This window comes from Mycteria americana, chromosome 12 (assembly GCF_035582795.1).
Source record: "Mycteria americana isolate JAX WOST 10 ecotype Jacksonville Zoo and Gardens chromosome 12, USCA_MyAme_1.0, whole genome shotgun sequence".
In the NCBI taxonomy this organism is placed as follows: Eukaryota; Metazoa; Chordata; class Aves; order Ciconiiformes; family Ciconiidae; genus Mycteria; species Mycteria americana.
In genome coordinates this window covers 5,086,202-5,102,724 of record NC_134376.1, presented here as the reverse complement: position 1 = coordinate 5,102,724, position 16,523 = coordinate 5,086,202, and the positions used below count along the sequence as shown (strand labels likewise).

The 16,523-nt window shown below is 48.9% G+C and overlaps 1 protein-coding gene across 1 annotated transcript; it reads left to right on the top strand.

Annotated features, from left to right (window-relative positions):
- The first annotated feature begins 1,112 nt into the window (after positions 1–1,112).
- LOC142415902 (cytochrome P450 3A12-like) lies at positions 1,113–14,567 on the top strand. Its single transcript, XM_075514810.1, has 13 exons — positions 1,113–1,183; positions 2,196–2,289; positions 3,457–3,509; positions 4,854–4,953; positions 5,387–5,500; positions 6,101–6,189; positions 6,802–6,950; positions 7,454–7,581; positions 7,927–8,011; positions 9,014–9,174; positions 9,395–9,621; positions 11,096–11,258; positions 13,424–14,567. The coding sequence occupies exons 1-13, from the start codon at positions 1,113–1,115 to the stop codon at positions 13,517–13,519; spliced, it is 1,530 nt and encodes a 509-aa protein (XP_075370925.1). The 3' UTR covers positions 13,520–14,567.
- The last annotated feature ends 1,956 nt before the right edge of the window (positions 14,568–16,523 follow it).

Here is a 16,523-nt window from a genome sequence, read left to right as displayed (position 1 = left end):
TTGTGCTCCCCACCAAGTCTGAGGTGCAGAGAGCTCTGCCTGAGAATGACGGAGCCCTTTCAGTCCTGGGCAAGTGTTTCCCAGCAGGTCTGTCTTCTCCAGCCCCTTCCCTCCTGGACCCTAAGTAAGAGGTGCGGGAGGACAAGATAAATGGGGATGGGAGGGGGAGGCACAAGGGAAGGTATATGGTGATCTGCGCGGCCAGAAACCCCCCGGGAGCTGGGTCAGGGGACAGTAACAGTTCCTGGGCCCTCCCGATTATACCTCTCAAGAAAAGCAATGAAGCCAGCAAAAGCAAGACTGGACAGGGTAAGGGGGAGCAAGTCTGATTCAGCATGGCTGCTGCTGTAGGAACAGCCGGGGGCTCCCCCTCAGCCCCATGTGAACCTCAGGGCTTTCAGGTGAGAGGCAGGAGGAAGGGGTTAAGGAAGTTGATGCCCTTTGCTATCTTTTCCCCTTGCAGAATCAGAATCATATAGGTTGGAAAAGACCTTTAAGATCATCGAGTCCAACCATAAACCTAACACTACCAAGCCCACCACTACACCATGTCCCTGAGCACCTCATCCAAACGTCCTTTAAATACCTCCAGGGATGGCGACTCAACCACTTCCCTGGGCAGCCTGTTCCAATGCTTGAGAACCCTTTCAGTGAAGTAAAATTTCCTGATATCCAGTCTAAACCTCCCCTGGCGCAACTTGAGGCCATTTCCTCTTGTCCTATCACTTGTTACCTGGGAGAAGAGACCGACCCCACCTCTCTACCCCCTCCTTTCGGGTAGTTGTAGAGAGTGATGAGGTCTCCCCTCAGCCTCCTTTTCTCCAGGCTGAACAATCCCAGCTCCCTCAGCCGCTCCTCATAAGACTTGCAAAAGCTGTCCTTTCAGCAGTTTCAAATCTCAAGATGTGTGGGGCTGGGCATCTTATTGACATCCCAATCCAAGGAGAAACCTGCCCAAGGGTTAAAGTTTGAGCAACCAAGCAAACAAGACGACTCCCCCTTAGCTGTCATGTGAGCCTGGCTGCAGCTAAAGACCAGGGGAAAAAAAATTCATAAACAAAGGCTGCAGCTTCGAAGGAGATGGGTGCTCTCAGGGCAGGCTGGGAGACACAATGGATCTCCTGCCAAACTTTTCATTTGTCACTTGGCTGCTCCTCATCGCTTTCCTTAGCCTCCTGGTCCTGTAAGTAGAGCCTGGTCCCTCAGGGTGACCGGGGAGGAGGAGAACCCGGTGCCTGCAGCTGGGGAGGGGCTGGGGCCATCGCCCTCGGTATGAAGTGCCCAAGTACCTGAATTAGTGTTAAAAACTCATCCCCGGCCTTCCTGTGCTACCTTCAAGGCGGAGCCGAGGGGTGATAAAGGGGTGCTGCGGGGCTCCCCTGTGCCCTCCCCGTGCCAGCTGGAAGGGAAGGAGGAAGCTGGGCTGGGCTGGGAGGGAAATAAAAAGGAACTTCTTGATTATTTTGCTTTTCTCAGCAGATCCAAAAGGAGAAATAACTCCCGTGTTTTTAACCGCAGCAAGCTCTGGTTGGCTGCAAAGGGGACAGGGTGTTCCCGGCTGGGCTGGGCTCTGCGAGCTGGGAGCCGGGCAGCGGGTGATGTCTATGTCTGCCCATGTGCTTGTGCCAGCAGAAGCCCCCGTTTAAATAGTTATGTTGGCAAAATTGCCCTTTTGCTTATGTCACTCAGGGGAGCTGTAGCGAGCTATACAGGCAAAAACTTCATTTTGCTGTTATAATTTATGGCCCTGCTCGGCTGCTGTGCTGCTGCGGCTCTACCACCTGAGCATCGCAGTAGGTCTTTGCAAAGACAAACACAAGGGCAGGTCTCAGCTTGAGAACTTGTTCCCTCAGAGGCCTCTCTTCAGTCACCCGAGTCACAGATCTCTGATCTGGAGAACTAAACGAGGCCCCTGAGGTGCCCAGGTACGTACACTGTTTGCCTAGGCTGGGCTGCAGCTCCTTTCAGCCCTTGTCTTGTATCAAAATGTGCCCTGAATTATCTTGTCCCCCGAGTGATCCTGCATTTATTGCAGGAAGAGAGTATCCTCAGCAGGTCTGCTGCTGCTGCTGGTCCATAATTTTAGCTTTCTCTGGGTGGCAGGAACCAGCTATTTGAGCTGTTCACTGTGCCCAGGATGAAGAACCTTCTCTTTTCATTACCTAAATGCGTTTCCCATGCTCTTTGCTTGGCAGCTATGGGATATGGCCTTTCCAGGCCTTCAAGAAGCTGGGCATTCCCGGGCCACGGCCTCTGCCATTTTTGGGAACTTTCCTGGAGTACCGGCACGTGAGTACCGGCAGCTGCTGCTCTGTAGCTGCCTTAGGTTCTCGCAGCTGGTGCTGTTTTTCCCATCCTTTGGGCATCTCTTTCCTCTGCCCTTGAGTCAGTCGGATGGAAATGATGCTTTCAGGTAGGAAGCTCTTTGGACACACAGAGAACACAAAATTACTTTTAGGGTCTAGTTGACCTGAATGAGGTGTGCTGTGTTTTTCAACTGCTTTGTAATTTAAGTTATTAATTTCTCCCTGGACTTCTACCTGCTCCCTGGGAAAACTACCTGCTGAAGTTCTGTTGGAAACAAAGAAAAGAAATATTGGAGACATGTCTAAGACTGCTGATTTCTGAGAACTGCTTGTTTCTTTGCGCTTTGTGTCATCCCCATGAAGAGGCTGAAGTAGCCCCAGCAATGCCCCATCCAACCACTTGCTGTTGGGCCATCCTGAAACTAAGCCAAGCAAATTTCTAAATAAAACTCAAATATTAACAAAAATTATTCTCAAATAAAACTCAAATTACCAAACCTTACCAAATAACTAGGTAGTAGGTGGTCCCAGGAAACTGATTGCAAATGCAGGACAAAATGTATTAACTTCAGCTTCAATGAAAGAGGTGGTTTAGCTTGTGTTTGCTGGGCTTACAGCATGCATGTGGTTTCTTACCAATGGTTTAGTTGATGCCTGGTGAATGTTATGTGTCCCATAAGTTTCATCCTTACGTGTAACATCAGCTAAAACCTTAACGGAAACAAAGCAAAACAAAAAAGCCATCGTCACTCCAGTTGAGTAACTGCAGTGAAAGATCTCATGAGGATAAGGCAGTAGCAGCCCTAACTTGTTGAGCTGAAGATGAAGGGACAACCTGGGATCTAGTTCTGCCTGCTAACGCTGCTCACGCTAAAGCTGGGTACCCTGTCGCACCTTGTCTTCATTACGTTTTTAGCTCAGGTTGGCTAGTGGAAGTTCGAAGTACTTCTTTTTTTTTTTCTCTCTGCTCCCTTTTTTCCCTCTAGTGCAAATGCCCCCCAAGTGTCTATGTGACTCTTGAGAGCTTCCATGCACCCCCCAACCTCTGCCACTTATGACGGGTCTGGGGGACACGCCGCACTGCGAGCTGTGACCTGCTTTGATCACTCTTCGCTGGCAAACTGTTAATTTCTCCTTTCTTCTTTTGCAGGGAATCCTGAATTTTGATCAGATGTGCTTTGAAAAGTATGGCAAAATCTGGGGGTGAGTTTCTTTCTGCAGAACAAAATTGCCTGTTTGGGGTGCTCCACGGCCCCAAAGTAGAATGGAAAAAGGTACGTTGCCACCATGCCTCAGCACTGTAATTCCAGCAGTGACAGCTTGGGAAAATCCAGGTTCACCACTGGGAAAGTCTCCAGCCATCTCTCCAAGGCTTCTCTCCTGCTGGGATTTCAGTACGGTGCAGGGCCGGGATGATGGTGGCCAGTTTGGGGGGGTCATTTGTTTGCATAAGCTTTGAAAAGAACCTTTTTTTCTTTTTCCCTTTGGGAGCGTTAAAAACTAAACGGCAGTGTTGGTGACCTCAGGGCGGGGGAAGCTTGCACCACGGAGAGCCCAGGGAGCCCCCTCCATCCTCCAACACCCGCCAAATCAGCACAGCCGTACCTTTATCTCTTAGCTCCAGATGCATCAGTGGGGGAAGGCACCAGTCATTTCCCAGCCACGCAGCCTGCCCAGAAAACTCCACTGCTTGGTGTCAAACTGAGCCTCATGCCTTTGAAGCCGCTCTTCTGTCTTGAGCAGAAAGCAAGCTGCAGGCTGCCGCAGTGTTTTTCATCTTGCTCCCTGCTTCTCCCAGAGCCAGGGCACGAGCTACCTTTCAACCTGCCTCTGCGCTCCCTGCACAGAGCTGGTTTTGTGCAGGGGCCTCTTATCATGCTTCTCTTAGGAACCTCTCAAACTGAAGCAAAATTGTTGCGCAAAAAAAATCCTAGGAGGCTTCATGAAACCTAACACATTTTTTTGAAAGATTAAATGTTCTCAAGCCTCTTGAAGACGGCAGCTTCCCTCGGTTGTGGCCCAAGGCTCCCTGCCCTTTAGCCCACACCATGGCTTTTAAGTTTTTCTGTCTCTGTTGATTGGAAAATGGAGGAGACAGACAAGTTTTTCCCCTCTCATTGCCTTATAGGCCATGCAGAGAAATCTCTTTACCCCACAGGTAGGCTATTCGGTGTGGATTTATTGACTTCAGCTACCAGTTGCGGAAACAGAGCTCAGACAGCCCAAGTGCAGAGGATCAATGTCGTGGCAAAAGCTGCCTTTTATCTAAACCCACGCTGCTTTGGCAACTCTTTAATACACAGACGATTGCTAGAAATGCACATGCTGTCTGTGTTTGGCACTTTCTTTCCCTTTCTCCTTTTTTACTGCATAATAAAACAGTTTCAGCCTCATCCCTTCGGCTGTTTTGTCAGAGGGGACTCAGCTGGCCCAAACCCTCTGGGCTCCAGCAGTCAGTGTGCGTGGCTCTGGCCACGGGCAAAGCAGGCTGCTTTTGCTCCAGCTGACCCTGAGCGATGGACTGACTGTGGCTTTCTCTTGGCTTAGGATTTTTGATGGCAGGCAGCCTGTGCTGGCCATTTTGGACCCCATCCTCATCAAAACCATCCTGGTGAAAGAGTGCTATAGCATTTTTACCAATCACCGGGTAGGTATCTAGTCCTGTGCTTTCTCTCCAGTAACAGAGTGCATGAAGCAAGCAAGAAAGAGTTTCTTCTTGGTTTCTGTTCTCTTTCTCTGAGCCCTTCAGCAAGTAGTTGCTCTCTGTTGTGCCCCAGTTTATTGATGGTACCAACAACGAAACTCTGCTAGGGAGGTGTAGAGGCCACTGTGGCTGGGACATTGGATCATCAGCCTGGATGTACCCTAGGACTGATGTCATTTTTGACTCTTATACTTTTGTTTCCATTTCTGTTGTTTGCTGGTTGAGGTAGAGCTGATATGACTTCAGGGGCCAAGTCAACACTCCATGGTGGTTTGGGGTTTTTTTTGCATTGCTGTCATGTGGAAGGGGGCTGGAAACCTTCACCCATCTCCATGTGTAACCATGTCCCTTTGGCTGTAAAATTCTCCCTGGGCAGAACTTTGGTCTGAACGGGATCCTGGAGTCAGCCCTCAAATTGGCTGAAGATGAGAAGTGGAAAAGAATTCGCACTGTGCTGTCTCCAACCTTCACCAGTGGGAAGCTGAAGGAGGTAAAGCAGAGGCCACTGGTACTTTGCATTAATAGCTGGAGGAGGACTGGGCCGTTTCGGAGTACAAACTTTCCCCTCAAATGGGGAAGTCACCCCATTTGTCAAGACCACATTCATTAGCACCTGCGTTGTTGGGTGCAGTTCAGCAACATGGTGGCTGTCTACCGTCATGGGGAGGGAGTCAGAAGAAGGGTATGGGGGATGAAATGGCACACAAGGTCTTGCAAGCTGAGGCTGTTGGCCCCACGGCCTGTATTTTCCTCTTGCTAAGCACATCATTCAGACCATGGGTGCCCATTTTCCATGCGCTCGGGAGCCATGTTCACTCCCAGCTGGAGTGGAGGCTTAGATGGAACGGGAGCTGCGTGTGGATTTTGGGAGAAGAACCTTGCTCAGTCATAGTCAGATAAGGTCTGTGGACTGGTTAGTAAGATGAGAGAAAGCAATGTCTGAGGCCTGGAAATGATACCTTCCCCATGCCTGCCCTTCCTCCACAAGGCAAAGGCTTGGCAAGTTGCAGATGGCGGTGTGGAATTGCCCAGCCTTGTTTCGTGGAGGTGAAAGAGTCGACAGCGCCTTCTGCTTTGGTTTGCATTTCAGATGTTCCCTATCATTAATCACTATGGTGAAAAATTAGTGAGAAATATTGAGAAGAAAGTGGCCAATGATGAGTTTGTGACCATGAAGGAGTAAGTAACTGTGTGGGGCTGACAGGAAAGAGTTTGTATTTAGCGTGGGGAAGGGGTCATTTTGGAGAGCCTTTTCCATGCTGCAGCACAAATCCCTTGTCAGCTATGGAGGCAAACTCCATAGTGGTCATGGGCATGACATGTTCCTCAGCAGTGGGCTTGCTGTGCTCTGCTCTGCTCAAATGGGGTAGCTGTGCTCTGTTCCCCGTTTCATTTTACCGGGGATGTATTTTGAGGAAGGAGTAGGGCCCGTTCCAGAAGCCCCACAAGATGTCGTATTTTTGGATGTAATTTTTACAATCTCTTTTACAGATGGAAATCAGAAGACAGCCTTTGTTACCCCGGACTGCAGTTCAGTGCTTTCCAACTACAGGCTAGGTTTTTGACACTGAGAAAAACTGGGGGATGAATGCAACTGGGGAAACTTGGGAAAATATAATGCCGGCTACTGCGAAAATCAGGACAGGACCTACTATGTTAGGACTCTGCACTGAGTCGATTAAAAGAGATTCCCTCTCAAGGGATTCCCTATCAAGGATTGTTCCTAGATGAGCTCTTCTTCACTACTCTGGTTGGGTTCATCGCATTCACTCTCTCTTCTTCTCTACCTAGCATTTTTGGAGCCTACAGCATGGATGTGGTGACCAGCACTTCTTTCAGCGTGAATATTGACTCCATGAGCAACCCCAGTGACCCCTTTGTCACCAACATGAAGAAATTTCTCAAATTCAATTTCCTAAACCCCGTGTTCGTATTCTTAGGTATGACACACCTCATCTCGTACAGCCCTGAATCAATGCCAGAGGTGGTGACCACCTGCATTTCCTGGTAGCTCCCTCAATAGCTCTGAGTCCTCTTTTCCACGTGGGAGATGCTTAGCACTTTGCAGGATTAGATTCACTCCAGCAGGTCTGTAGAAATATTTCCCCAGGGAAACCCCAGTCAAGATTTGTACAGCCCATGTGGGTCTGTGCAGCAGCCTCCTACAAGCAGAGACGCTGTTCGCAGAGATGCGACGGAGAGCTTCTCTGTCACAGAGAGCTGCACTGAGTGTGACATCGTGTCCATATAGTGACATATGGAGGAGATTCTCAAATGCTATTGCATGCCAGCTATGGTTAGGTAAAAAGAGAGCTGAAGGTAACAAAAAGCAATTTTTTGGTCAGGGTCCAGATTTACCCCTCTCCTTTCTATGCTTTGTGTCAGGTTTGAGTTTCTTGGGCCCCTTTGAGCTAAAATATGTGGTTCTTTTCTCTCCTTTTAGTGTTGTTCCCCTTTGTTATCCCAGTGCTGGAAAAGATGAAAGTGACTCTGTTACCATCAAATGTCATGGACTTCTTCAAGGGTGTCTTCATAAAAATGAAGAAGGAACGGGAAAAGGGCAGCAGCATGGTGAGTCCAGCCCAGGTGGCCTCTTCTCTTCACTGTGCTGTCCTTCTGAGTGCAGGAGGAACCTGGTGGCATCTTCAGAAGCTGTGGTGTACCACCTACTCTCCATAACAGCTCCCAGCTCATCAAACCTGGGGAGGGCCAGAAGCATGCCCCACCTGAGCTTCCACGTGGAGAAAGTATCTGTATTCATACAGGGTCTCCAGTCTGAACCTCAACGTGCACTGAAGCCTTGAGCCTGCTGGTGGGGCTGCAAATGGAGCAGGTGTCTCAGCAAGGAGCTTGTGCTGGGCAAGGTTTGCCTCCTCCCCACCCACGTCTTCTCTGACTGCCTCTGTTTCTCCCCAGGACCGGGTTGATTTCCTGCAACTCATGGTTGACTCGCAGAGCTCACGTGACAGCTCCAAGTCTGCTGAGACTGACTCGTGCAAATGTATGTCTTGAGATCTGTCCTCCTCTCAGCAGAGAGCATGGTAGTTCCTCGTGCGGTTAAAGGAAGGACGTAGGAGAGGATTTTAGTCATTAACCCTACGGGAGATTCAAGGTCTCAGTAGTGGGGCCATAATGATGCTTATCACATATCAGCCATATTTTATTATATCCCATTTCCTGGGATAAATCCTGAGGTCTGTTTGTGCAACAAAGAGCAAACAGAGTTAATATCTCCTTACTCCCATTTCTTATTTTATCTTCTCTGAAGGCCAGTGACGTTGGCTGTACTTCATAAAGTACACAAAGCACATATGCTGCACGTACCTTGCTCATCTGTGAGCTCATCTCTGTTCCTTATCCTAGGTAAACTGGTAGATTTAGAAAATAATGGCTCAGCCAAGGCATAGTCCCAGTCCACCAACCTCAATCAAGGCAGGGTGCTTGTAAACCTTTGAGGTGCCAGGACAGGGTATTTGTATGGCACCCTGCACTGCAGGCTGCATCCTGGCAGCGCTTGGACGCTACTGCAGTACCAGCGTTAAATCCTGTATTGTCCTTATTACCGCTGCCACACTAAGCTCAGGGCTACTAATCCCTCAGCAGCGCAAGGCTCACCTCATGGCTTGGACGAGCTGCTGGACACCTCTTCATCTCTAACTTTTCCTGGCATGTGCCCCTATTTTTTTTGGCCCAGGAACATGGTTCCAGAAGACAACAGAGACTTTCTAAATCAGGCTCAGGCTGCACTTACCTAGATTCTGCTCTTAAAAGCAGCAACGTAGCGCTGCTGATCTTGACAGCAGTTTTCTGGCTGCACAACAGTGCCAGAGCCACCCCTTTGTGGTACCAGCGGTTGCCAGTCGATGTCAGCTGGATGTTTCCTTTGCCAGCTGTTAAGTAGTTATGAATACGTTACCTAGGTTGACAAGTGGGATCCTGAATTCCCAAGGGTTAATCACTGTAGCTTTCAACCTCTTACATGTGCTTTTATGCCTCTTTTCAGCATTAAGCGATGAGGAGATTCTGGCCCAGGCTCTTATCTTTGTCTTTGCTGGTTGTGAGACCACCAGCAACACCCTCAGCTACGTATCGTATAACCTGGCCACCCATCCTGACGTGCAGCAGCGACTTCAGGATGAGATCGACGCAAACCTGCCCAACAAGGTAAAGGAGGGTGGGGAGATGCTGGGGTTGTTTCCACCTAGACCCTGCCTTGTAGACTCTGAGACAAAAGCCAAGCTGGAAAAAAAACCAGAGTGGAGGAGGTGCTCGCACTGAGATTTCCCCTCCTCTGGTCTCTGATGCCTGAAGGGGAAGTGTTGCGGGGGTGTTGGGGTGGGGGTTGAAGTCCCGTGTTCATAGCCATCCTGATTCCTCTCCCCAGGCTACTCCCACATACAATGCCATCATGCAGATGGAGTACCTCGATATGGTGGTGAACGAATCCCTCCGGCTCTACCCCCCCGGGGGCCGGATTGAGAGGGTCTGCAAGAAGACGGTGGAGCTCAACGGTGTGACTATTCCAAAGGGTATGGTGGTCATGATCCCAGCCTATGTGCTGCATCGTGACCCAGGGTACTGGCCGGAGCCAGAGGAGTTCAGGCCTGAGAGGTGAGGGCCAGGCGGGGGGAATAGCCGCACACTCAACTTCAGCCCTGGGAGTGGAAATGGCAGCAAAAGTGGGGAATGCATGATTATAACATTTAAATTAGGCATTTATCATTGTCTGACATCTAGTCCCAGCATTACCGTGAGGGGAGTTTTATGATCTACATCCATAAACTGTGCATGGAATTTAATTAACTGCATTGAAGGGAGCGACAGTGAGAGCAGCTCCCAGCAGCTGTAACACTGAGGGGTTTATGGCCAGATATTAAAACAAGAGCCATTGGGTGACTGGCACAATGCCGTACAAATCAGCAGTGGAAGGGCAAAGATGGGTAGGAAATAAAACTTAATTCTTCAACTCAAGTTATGGAACAGTCCTTGCTTAGGAGTCTCTGTCAGACCCTGCAAAATGAGGCAATAGCCCAAGGCAGACCTGGGAGACCCTGGGCCTGCTAGTCTTCAGGTGGCCACGAAGACATTGAGGGCTGGCCCAGAGAGAGCAGGACCAGATCTGTGCCCTTGCACCAGGAGCTGAAATGCCCCTGGAAGCTAACCCCGGTGTGGGGATGTGGTGACCTTTGGGGCAAAACGTGGCAGCAGTATCAGGCAGAAGTTAGGGAGGGAGATGGGTGCTGCTGAAATCACCTACGGACCCCTATGGTCACCTTGTGTTGAATGCGGAAGGAACCACCCAAATGGGAGTACTCTGGCAATGGGCATGTTACACCAGTTGCTCCAGTAGCTGCATCCTAACTCCAGTTGACAAACTGGGCATGGGTAGCTGGACAGGAGCTCTTTAGGGATCGCTTGCCTTGCTGGGAGTTCATCAGAGGGATGTGCTGGTGTCTCAGTAGCGAGATACTTCACTGCTGACTTAGCACGGCTGAGGTTTGTACCTGGACCTCATGCACCGGGAATGAAAAGCTTTCTGACATGAAAACTAACAGATCACTAAGAAGTATTACTGAAAATGCTCAGTGGCAAATTTCTCTGTGAAGCTGATTGTTCTTCCCTGTTTTTCATGATGAGGAGAGGAACGGCTGGCGTGTCTCAAAAGCAACCCTCCCTTTAGTCACGCAGGGGGAGAATGTCTTTGTGTTTGCTCGGTCCTTTGATCTAAAGGGAAGACATGAAGCTGTAGACCTGTGTGGTTTAGGGTTTGAAATCTGGGTTCAGTTTTTGAGCTGAGAGGGAGTTCTGAGAAAAGAGTAGTTATGGAATCCATTAGCATATTTCAGGTATTCCCTGTTCACCTGATGCACCTGGAGATGCACAGCCAACTCCAAGCAGCAGGAAAAAAGCAGAGGCATAAGGTATCTCTTGAGACAGAAATAAGGGGCTTAGCTGGGTTCTTCTAATACGCACAGAAACACAAAAAGCTTTTGCCTTCCCAGACCCCTCATCACTTCAGATCTGAAAGCTGGCACCTACTGGAACAGTAGCTCTTTCTAACTTTTGTTGTTCTTGTTGAAATCAGGTTCAGTAAAGAGAGCAAAGAGTCTCTTGACCCCTACACCTTCCTGCCCTTTGGGGCTGGCCCCAGGAACTGCATAGGAATGAGGTTTGCTCTCCTCGTCATGAAAATGGCTCTGGTCGTCCTGTTGCAAAACTTCTCATTCAGAACCTGCAAAGAGACTCCGGTGAGGATATGGGATGATGTGTTTCATCATCTGCCCTTTAGTCCCACTGAGATGGTCCTGCACGCTCTCTTTTGCCTACATCTCAGGACAAACAGGGTCCTGTCTCACATGCACGTTAAATACCTCTCTTCCCCGAGGAGTTCGGAGTCCACTGAACCTTGCCTGACGACTTGGGTTTTACTACTTCACACAGAGATCAGGGAGGAAGATTTCACTGTGGATTAGAGAGGCATATGGGAACAACTGTATTTAAATCTTCTCAGTTAATTTAAATGGTTCACCACAAGTTACTGATACATTTTTTTAAGCCTCTACAGAAGCAAATTTAACGTTGGTAGAATACGTCAGGCTGAAATCCCTGAAGTCCTCTGCCTCTCTTTGGGTGTACCGAAGCTGTGGGGTGCTCGCTCCCCCATGGTGCGCTGCCGGTCTGCCTTGACCCAGCTTAGGAAGACCCTGCTCCAGAGAGCAGAACGGGAATATCCCCCAGCCCACTCCAAAGCTCCGCTTTGCAACGCAAACACGGCTATTCCCCGTGAGAGATCCCAAGAAACCAAAATTCATCTCTTATGGGCCACCAAGCAGTCTCTGAAGGGTAACAACTTTCAAGCAAGCACAATCTGAGCTAAATCTGAATTGGCCACCCTCTCCCCCTTTGAGGCTATGGAGGAGCCCACCAGGTTTTTGTTTTGCCCGGGATCCCAGTGAAGGATGCGTGCGGTACTGATGGGACAGGCCCTGCAAGACGGGGCTGTTTGACGTAACCTAAATGCGATGGCTGTTGGAAATTATATGTCAAGCAAGCCCTCCTGAAAACATGGCAACTCCCTGTGACTCAGAGGCAGGTAGCACTACGTTTGGTGTTAGTTTCCAGCCCCGACCCGGCTTTCTGCACTGACTGCCGCAAAAGGCTGTGCCATTAATACCTTTCCTTCACGAGGCAAGCTTGGGAAATCAGAGTAGAGGGGCCAGCAAGTGTATTCAAAGGACATTTGTTGTAAGAAACAGAAAAATCCTTATTAAATTATTACTTGGCACGGGTGCTTGGCTGGAATCTCTGCAGATTCAGATTGCAACTCAACTAGTAACCTGGAGGTGAAAGACTGTAATAGTCCATTAACAATGCAGTGACCTATCCACCCTCCCCCAAGTCTAATGACATTTTTCTAGTCCTCTGCAATCCATAAAATTGATTCTTTTTATAACTGCCTTTAATTAAAAGGAGACAAGTTAAATATGTATTGTATTATTGGTGCCCATAGGTTTATGGGGCTCTTTCAGCCCTTTTTTCTACAGAAGATGTCATGTACATCAGATCAGAGCGGGAGGGAAAAAAATCATGCTGGAACATCCCTTTGGAATATGTATGTGGAAGCTGCAGCCTCCTCTCACTCCTCCACTGATGGCACATTGGGCTCCGAGCCACATTACTTAAATTTCCTGAAACAAAGCTTACTGGGATATGGGGATTTTAATGTAGCTTGTCAGGCTGGGTGTGTATCCCCCTTGTCCTGATGGGGAGAAGGAGAGCGGGGATATGAGCAACATTGAATTGATGGAGGAGACTTGGTAAAACACTCTTCCCTCCCCTGCAAGACGACTCCCTTCAACACCCGCTTTAACTGTTCTTTTTATTGAGATTTCCAGCCAACCCCATGGGAGCCCGTCGCTTTTCTGTGTGAGGATGCTTTTTCTTTGGTACTCAATCTGAGCAGAAATCTTAGTTTCGTTCTTCCCGGAGAGCTGATCGCTCCTCCAGCTCCCGTTATGATCTAGCTCCCCTCAGCACTGACACAATTCAGCATTAAACAAAATGGCACTGCGTGCCCCTCCTTAGCTGCAGCCCCCCGGATGGATTTTGGCTGCTTTCCCCTCCACGTGCAGCCTGTTGATCAGTGCACCGAGCTCTTCCTACCCTGCCATGTGAAAGCCAGAATTCACTAACCAGTTTATTCAGGAGCTGAGACCTATTAAACCCCAGCTCGTAGCTGTTTTGCATGAGCCACAGTGATAGTCCTGCTATAAGTACACCTGAAAGTTAGGAAATGCATTGGAAACAACGGGTGGCTGAGATGTATGTGGGCTGTAGGGGTCCTCTTGGTGTCATGACTGTCCGTTTCCCCAGCTTACATGGTTATTTTGATTTTTTTTTCCTCCTGCTCAAGATCCCGCTGGTTCTGGACACGAAGGTTTTCATGCAACCAACGCAGCCCATCGTCCTGAAGATGGAACCCAGAGCCCATAGTGATCTGGAGAAGTGAAGGAGGCAGGAACAGATCAGAGATTCTTGTTTGATGGTGCCTCCTCTAACTCTTGAGAGGAGACCCAGATTGACATGTGCGCTAGAGAAACGTCAGTGGTGCAACCCCCCCCATTTCACAACAGGGCACTAGGGGTTTGGCCCAGCATAATTGCATGAGCATTATCCTAATGAACCCAAGCCCCAGATCCCACTGTCCCCATCACAATAGGCATTTTGCAAGACCATTTGCACTCAAGTTATTTGGGCATTTTTTTCTCTCCCTCTGAAGAGGCACTTTTCTAAGCAATTTGATTCCAGACACTGTCAGTCTCTTCTGGCAGTGTAATTTAAATCAAGATAGGGAGAGCAAATTACACATAGTTAAGTAATGCTACCATTGCTCCCGTTCCTGCTGCCTGCTGGGTGACTCTGTATGATTCTGGTTTTATTCTCCTAGGAGTGCAGAGTTGTCCAGGGCCATTTCCTCAGCTGTGTGCTATGACCCTGACAAGTGTTAAAGTGGTCACGTCCTTGCAGGAATGAACGCCTGCGGCAAATTTTCTGATGCTGATTTATTTAGATTTTCTTATGATTTTAGATGGCTTTTGTGTGATTCAGATTGCAGATGAGTTAACCGGAGGAGCCCAGAGACAAGCAGTTGCCCCTAATGACTGGAGATTTGCAGAGTGGGAGAGAAGTGGCCCGCCTGTGTTTCCTGATTGTTTGCTTATTTTACCGCAGGCGTGCAGCCATCTCCCATAGAAGGGATTGTCAACACAGGCACCATCTATACTGCTATCATGACACCTTTTAGTCTCTGATTTATATTAGGCCCTTGTAAGAACAACTTAACTGAACTAATAATGATGCAGAGTGCAGCACTGAGAGCCTTCAGATATCCCGGAGAACCCTAGTCTGGAAGAAAGGTGTCGCCTTTGGCTATTGAGAGCTGGAAAGTCTTGCTAGACTTTGTCATTTCTGTAGATTCTAGAAGACCTGTACGCTCACATTTCATATCATTCCTCCAGAAACTGCTACTGGAGGGCTAACTGCAATAAAGAAGCTCACTTACCTCCTCTGTAACCAGCTGATGCCAGTCTCTGAGTCTGTTCTTCCCTCTATACACAAGTGAATCCATCTGTAGGTCTCATAAGCCATTGGCCAGGCAATGATGTGGTCTCATCATGTCTCCCAGCTGGGCTTCCTCACTTCTTGGGTGGGATTTTCAAAGGCTCCTCAAAAATCAGTGCCCCAGAGTGGAGATAGAAGTCCTCTTTTGCAGTTCATTCTTCCCCTGTCACCTTGTAGCACCACAAATTACTGAGGGTGCGGTCTTGCTAGTCTCACCCAACATTGGCCTTTCTATGAAAGCAGAGGGGTCTGATTCCAGCATCTGCTCCATGCTGCAACCAGCTGACCTCATGCAGGGTTCAAAGTGCTCTCCATGCTCTCTCCTAAACACCTCAGGCACTTGCTTCAGTGTACCCTTCCACAGGAGGATGTCTTCTGCTTCCAAGCTGCCAAGTTTCAGCGCTGGGTGAAATCCTTGCATGTGCACATATATGTACAACCCCGTCACTACCATGTATGATGCTGCTTGCATTCCTGGAGGATGAAAACTCATTATATCTGGAACGAATCCAAGGCATTACCCCATGTGTATCGTCAGGAGTAAGAACTGCTTCTGGAGATGTGGCCTTTAAGATATCCCAGTCCAAAATAAATGGCTGAGCAGAGCCATTGATGGTGTGAGGTGTTTTCCACTGCAAAATTGGGCTGAGGAACTTTAGTCACTAGACAGCAGGTTTTATATTTCTTTTATATTCTTAGCTAGATAGAGTATATATATTATTATATTTTTTAATATATTTTCTTTCTATATTTTTGAGGAATTGAGTAGAAAACCCCAAAAGAGACATAATAACCTTTCTGCAGCAGATTAAATTCCCCAGTGAAAGACACCCTTGCCTGGAAGTGTCAGGGGAAGAGCAAGGCTCTAGAGGGTCACTGATGAGCTGGGTGAGAGGGTTAGAAAATTCCCAGCAGCTCGGGCAGCCACGGCTTCCCCTTCTGCCTTCATAACCTGCAGCAATGCAGCTCCCTTCTGCCACCAATGTACAAAAGTGACAATTCGTCTTTGTTTTCAGCTGCTACTGTCCCCTTTTTCAAAGCCATGGCACTGTGTTTGACTGTGATGGCACATCTCGGGGGAGAACGACAAAATATAGAAGCAGTCAGAGCCCTGGAGAGCAAACAGCCGAAAAGTGCCTGCACCGTCACAGCGGTTCGCAAAAAGGGGCATGGAAAATCCTCAGGTCTCTGCCTTGAGAGGTGACCGAGAAGATGAGGGTGATGAAGTCTCACACAGTGTCACAGGTCAGGGATGAATTAATACCCTCGCTGGAGCGAAGGCCACAGCTTGCCCGGTGGCAGCGAGGGAAGGGTTTTACCTCCTCGCTCCACGCCTGTGTTGGAATTAATCACTCACATACAAATGTCAACGCTACGGAAAACATCCTTCAGGATAATCTCTCTCACAAGCTGTTTAACATTTTGGTAATATACAGTTCGCTTGCAGGTGTCAAAGGATTTCAGCCTCTCTCATCTCTGTTCGAAGGCATCTTCATCTGCTGGCACCTAGCACCGACGAAGCGGGCGAGCAGGCTGCTGCGACCGGCAGCGCCGACGTACCCCCGGCGAGTCCGACCGGCGAACGCGCAGCACTGCTTTCTCTCCCGGCACCTGCGCAGGATTCCGGCAAGGACAAAACGATGCTGAGGCATGCCAAATCTCATCTTCATTTCACTGAATTCAGTCGTGCTTAAGAGCAGAAAGTGCACACCTTTGCTGATTCCCACTTGTCTTAGAGGGAGGTTTGCCGTCAGATTTTGGCTTTGTGGAGTGGCCGGGGAGGACCTTGCAGTGGGGAATCACTCGGATACAGCGAATTTTCCAGCAGGCATAGCACGCAGGACACTGTTTCTTGGCTTTATTCCAGACTGAGCAGCTATTTGGGGGTTGTT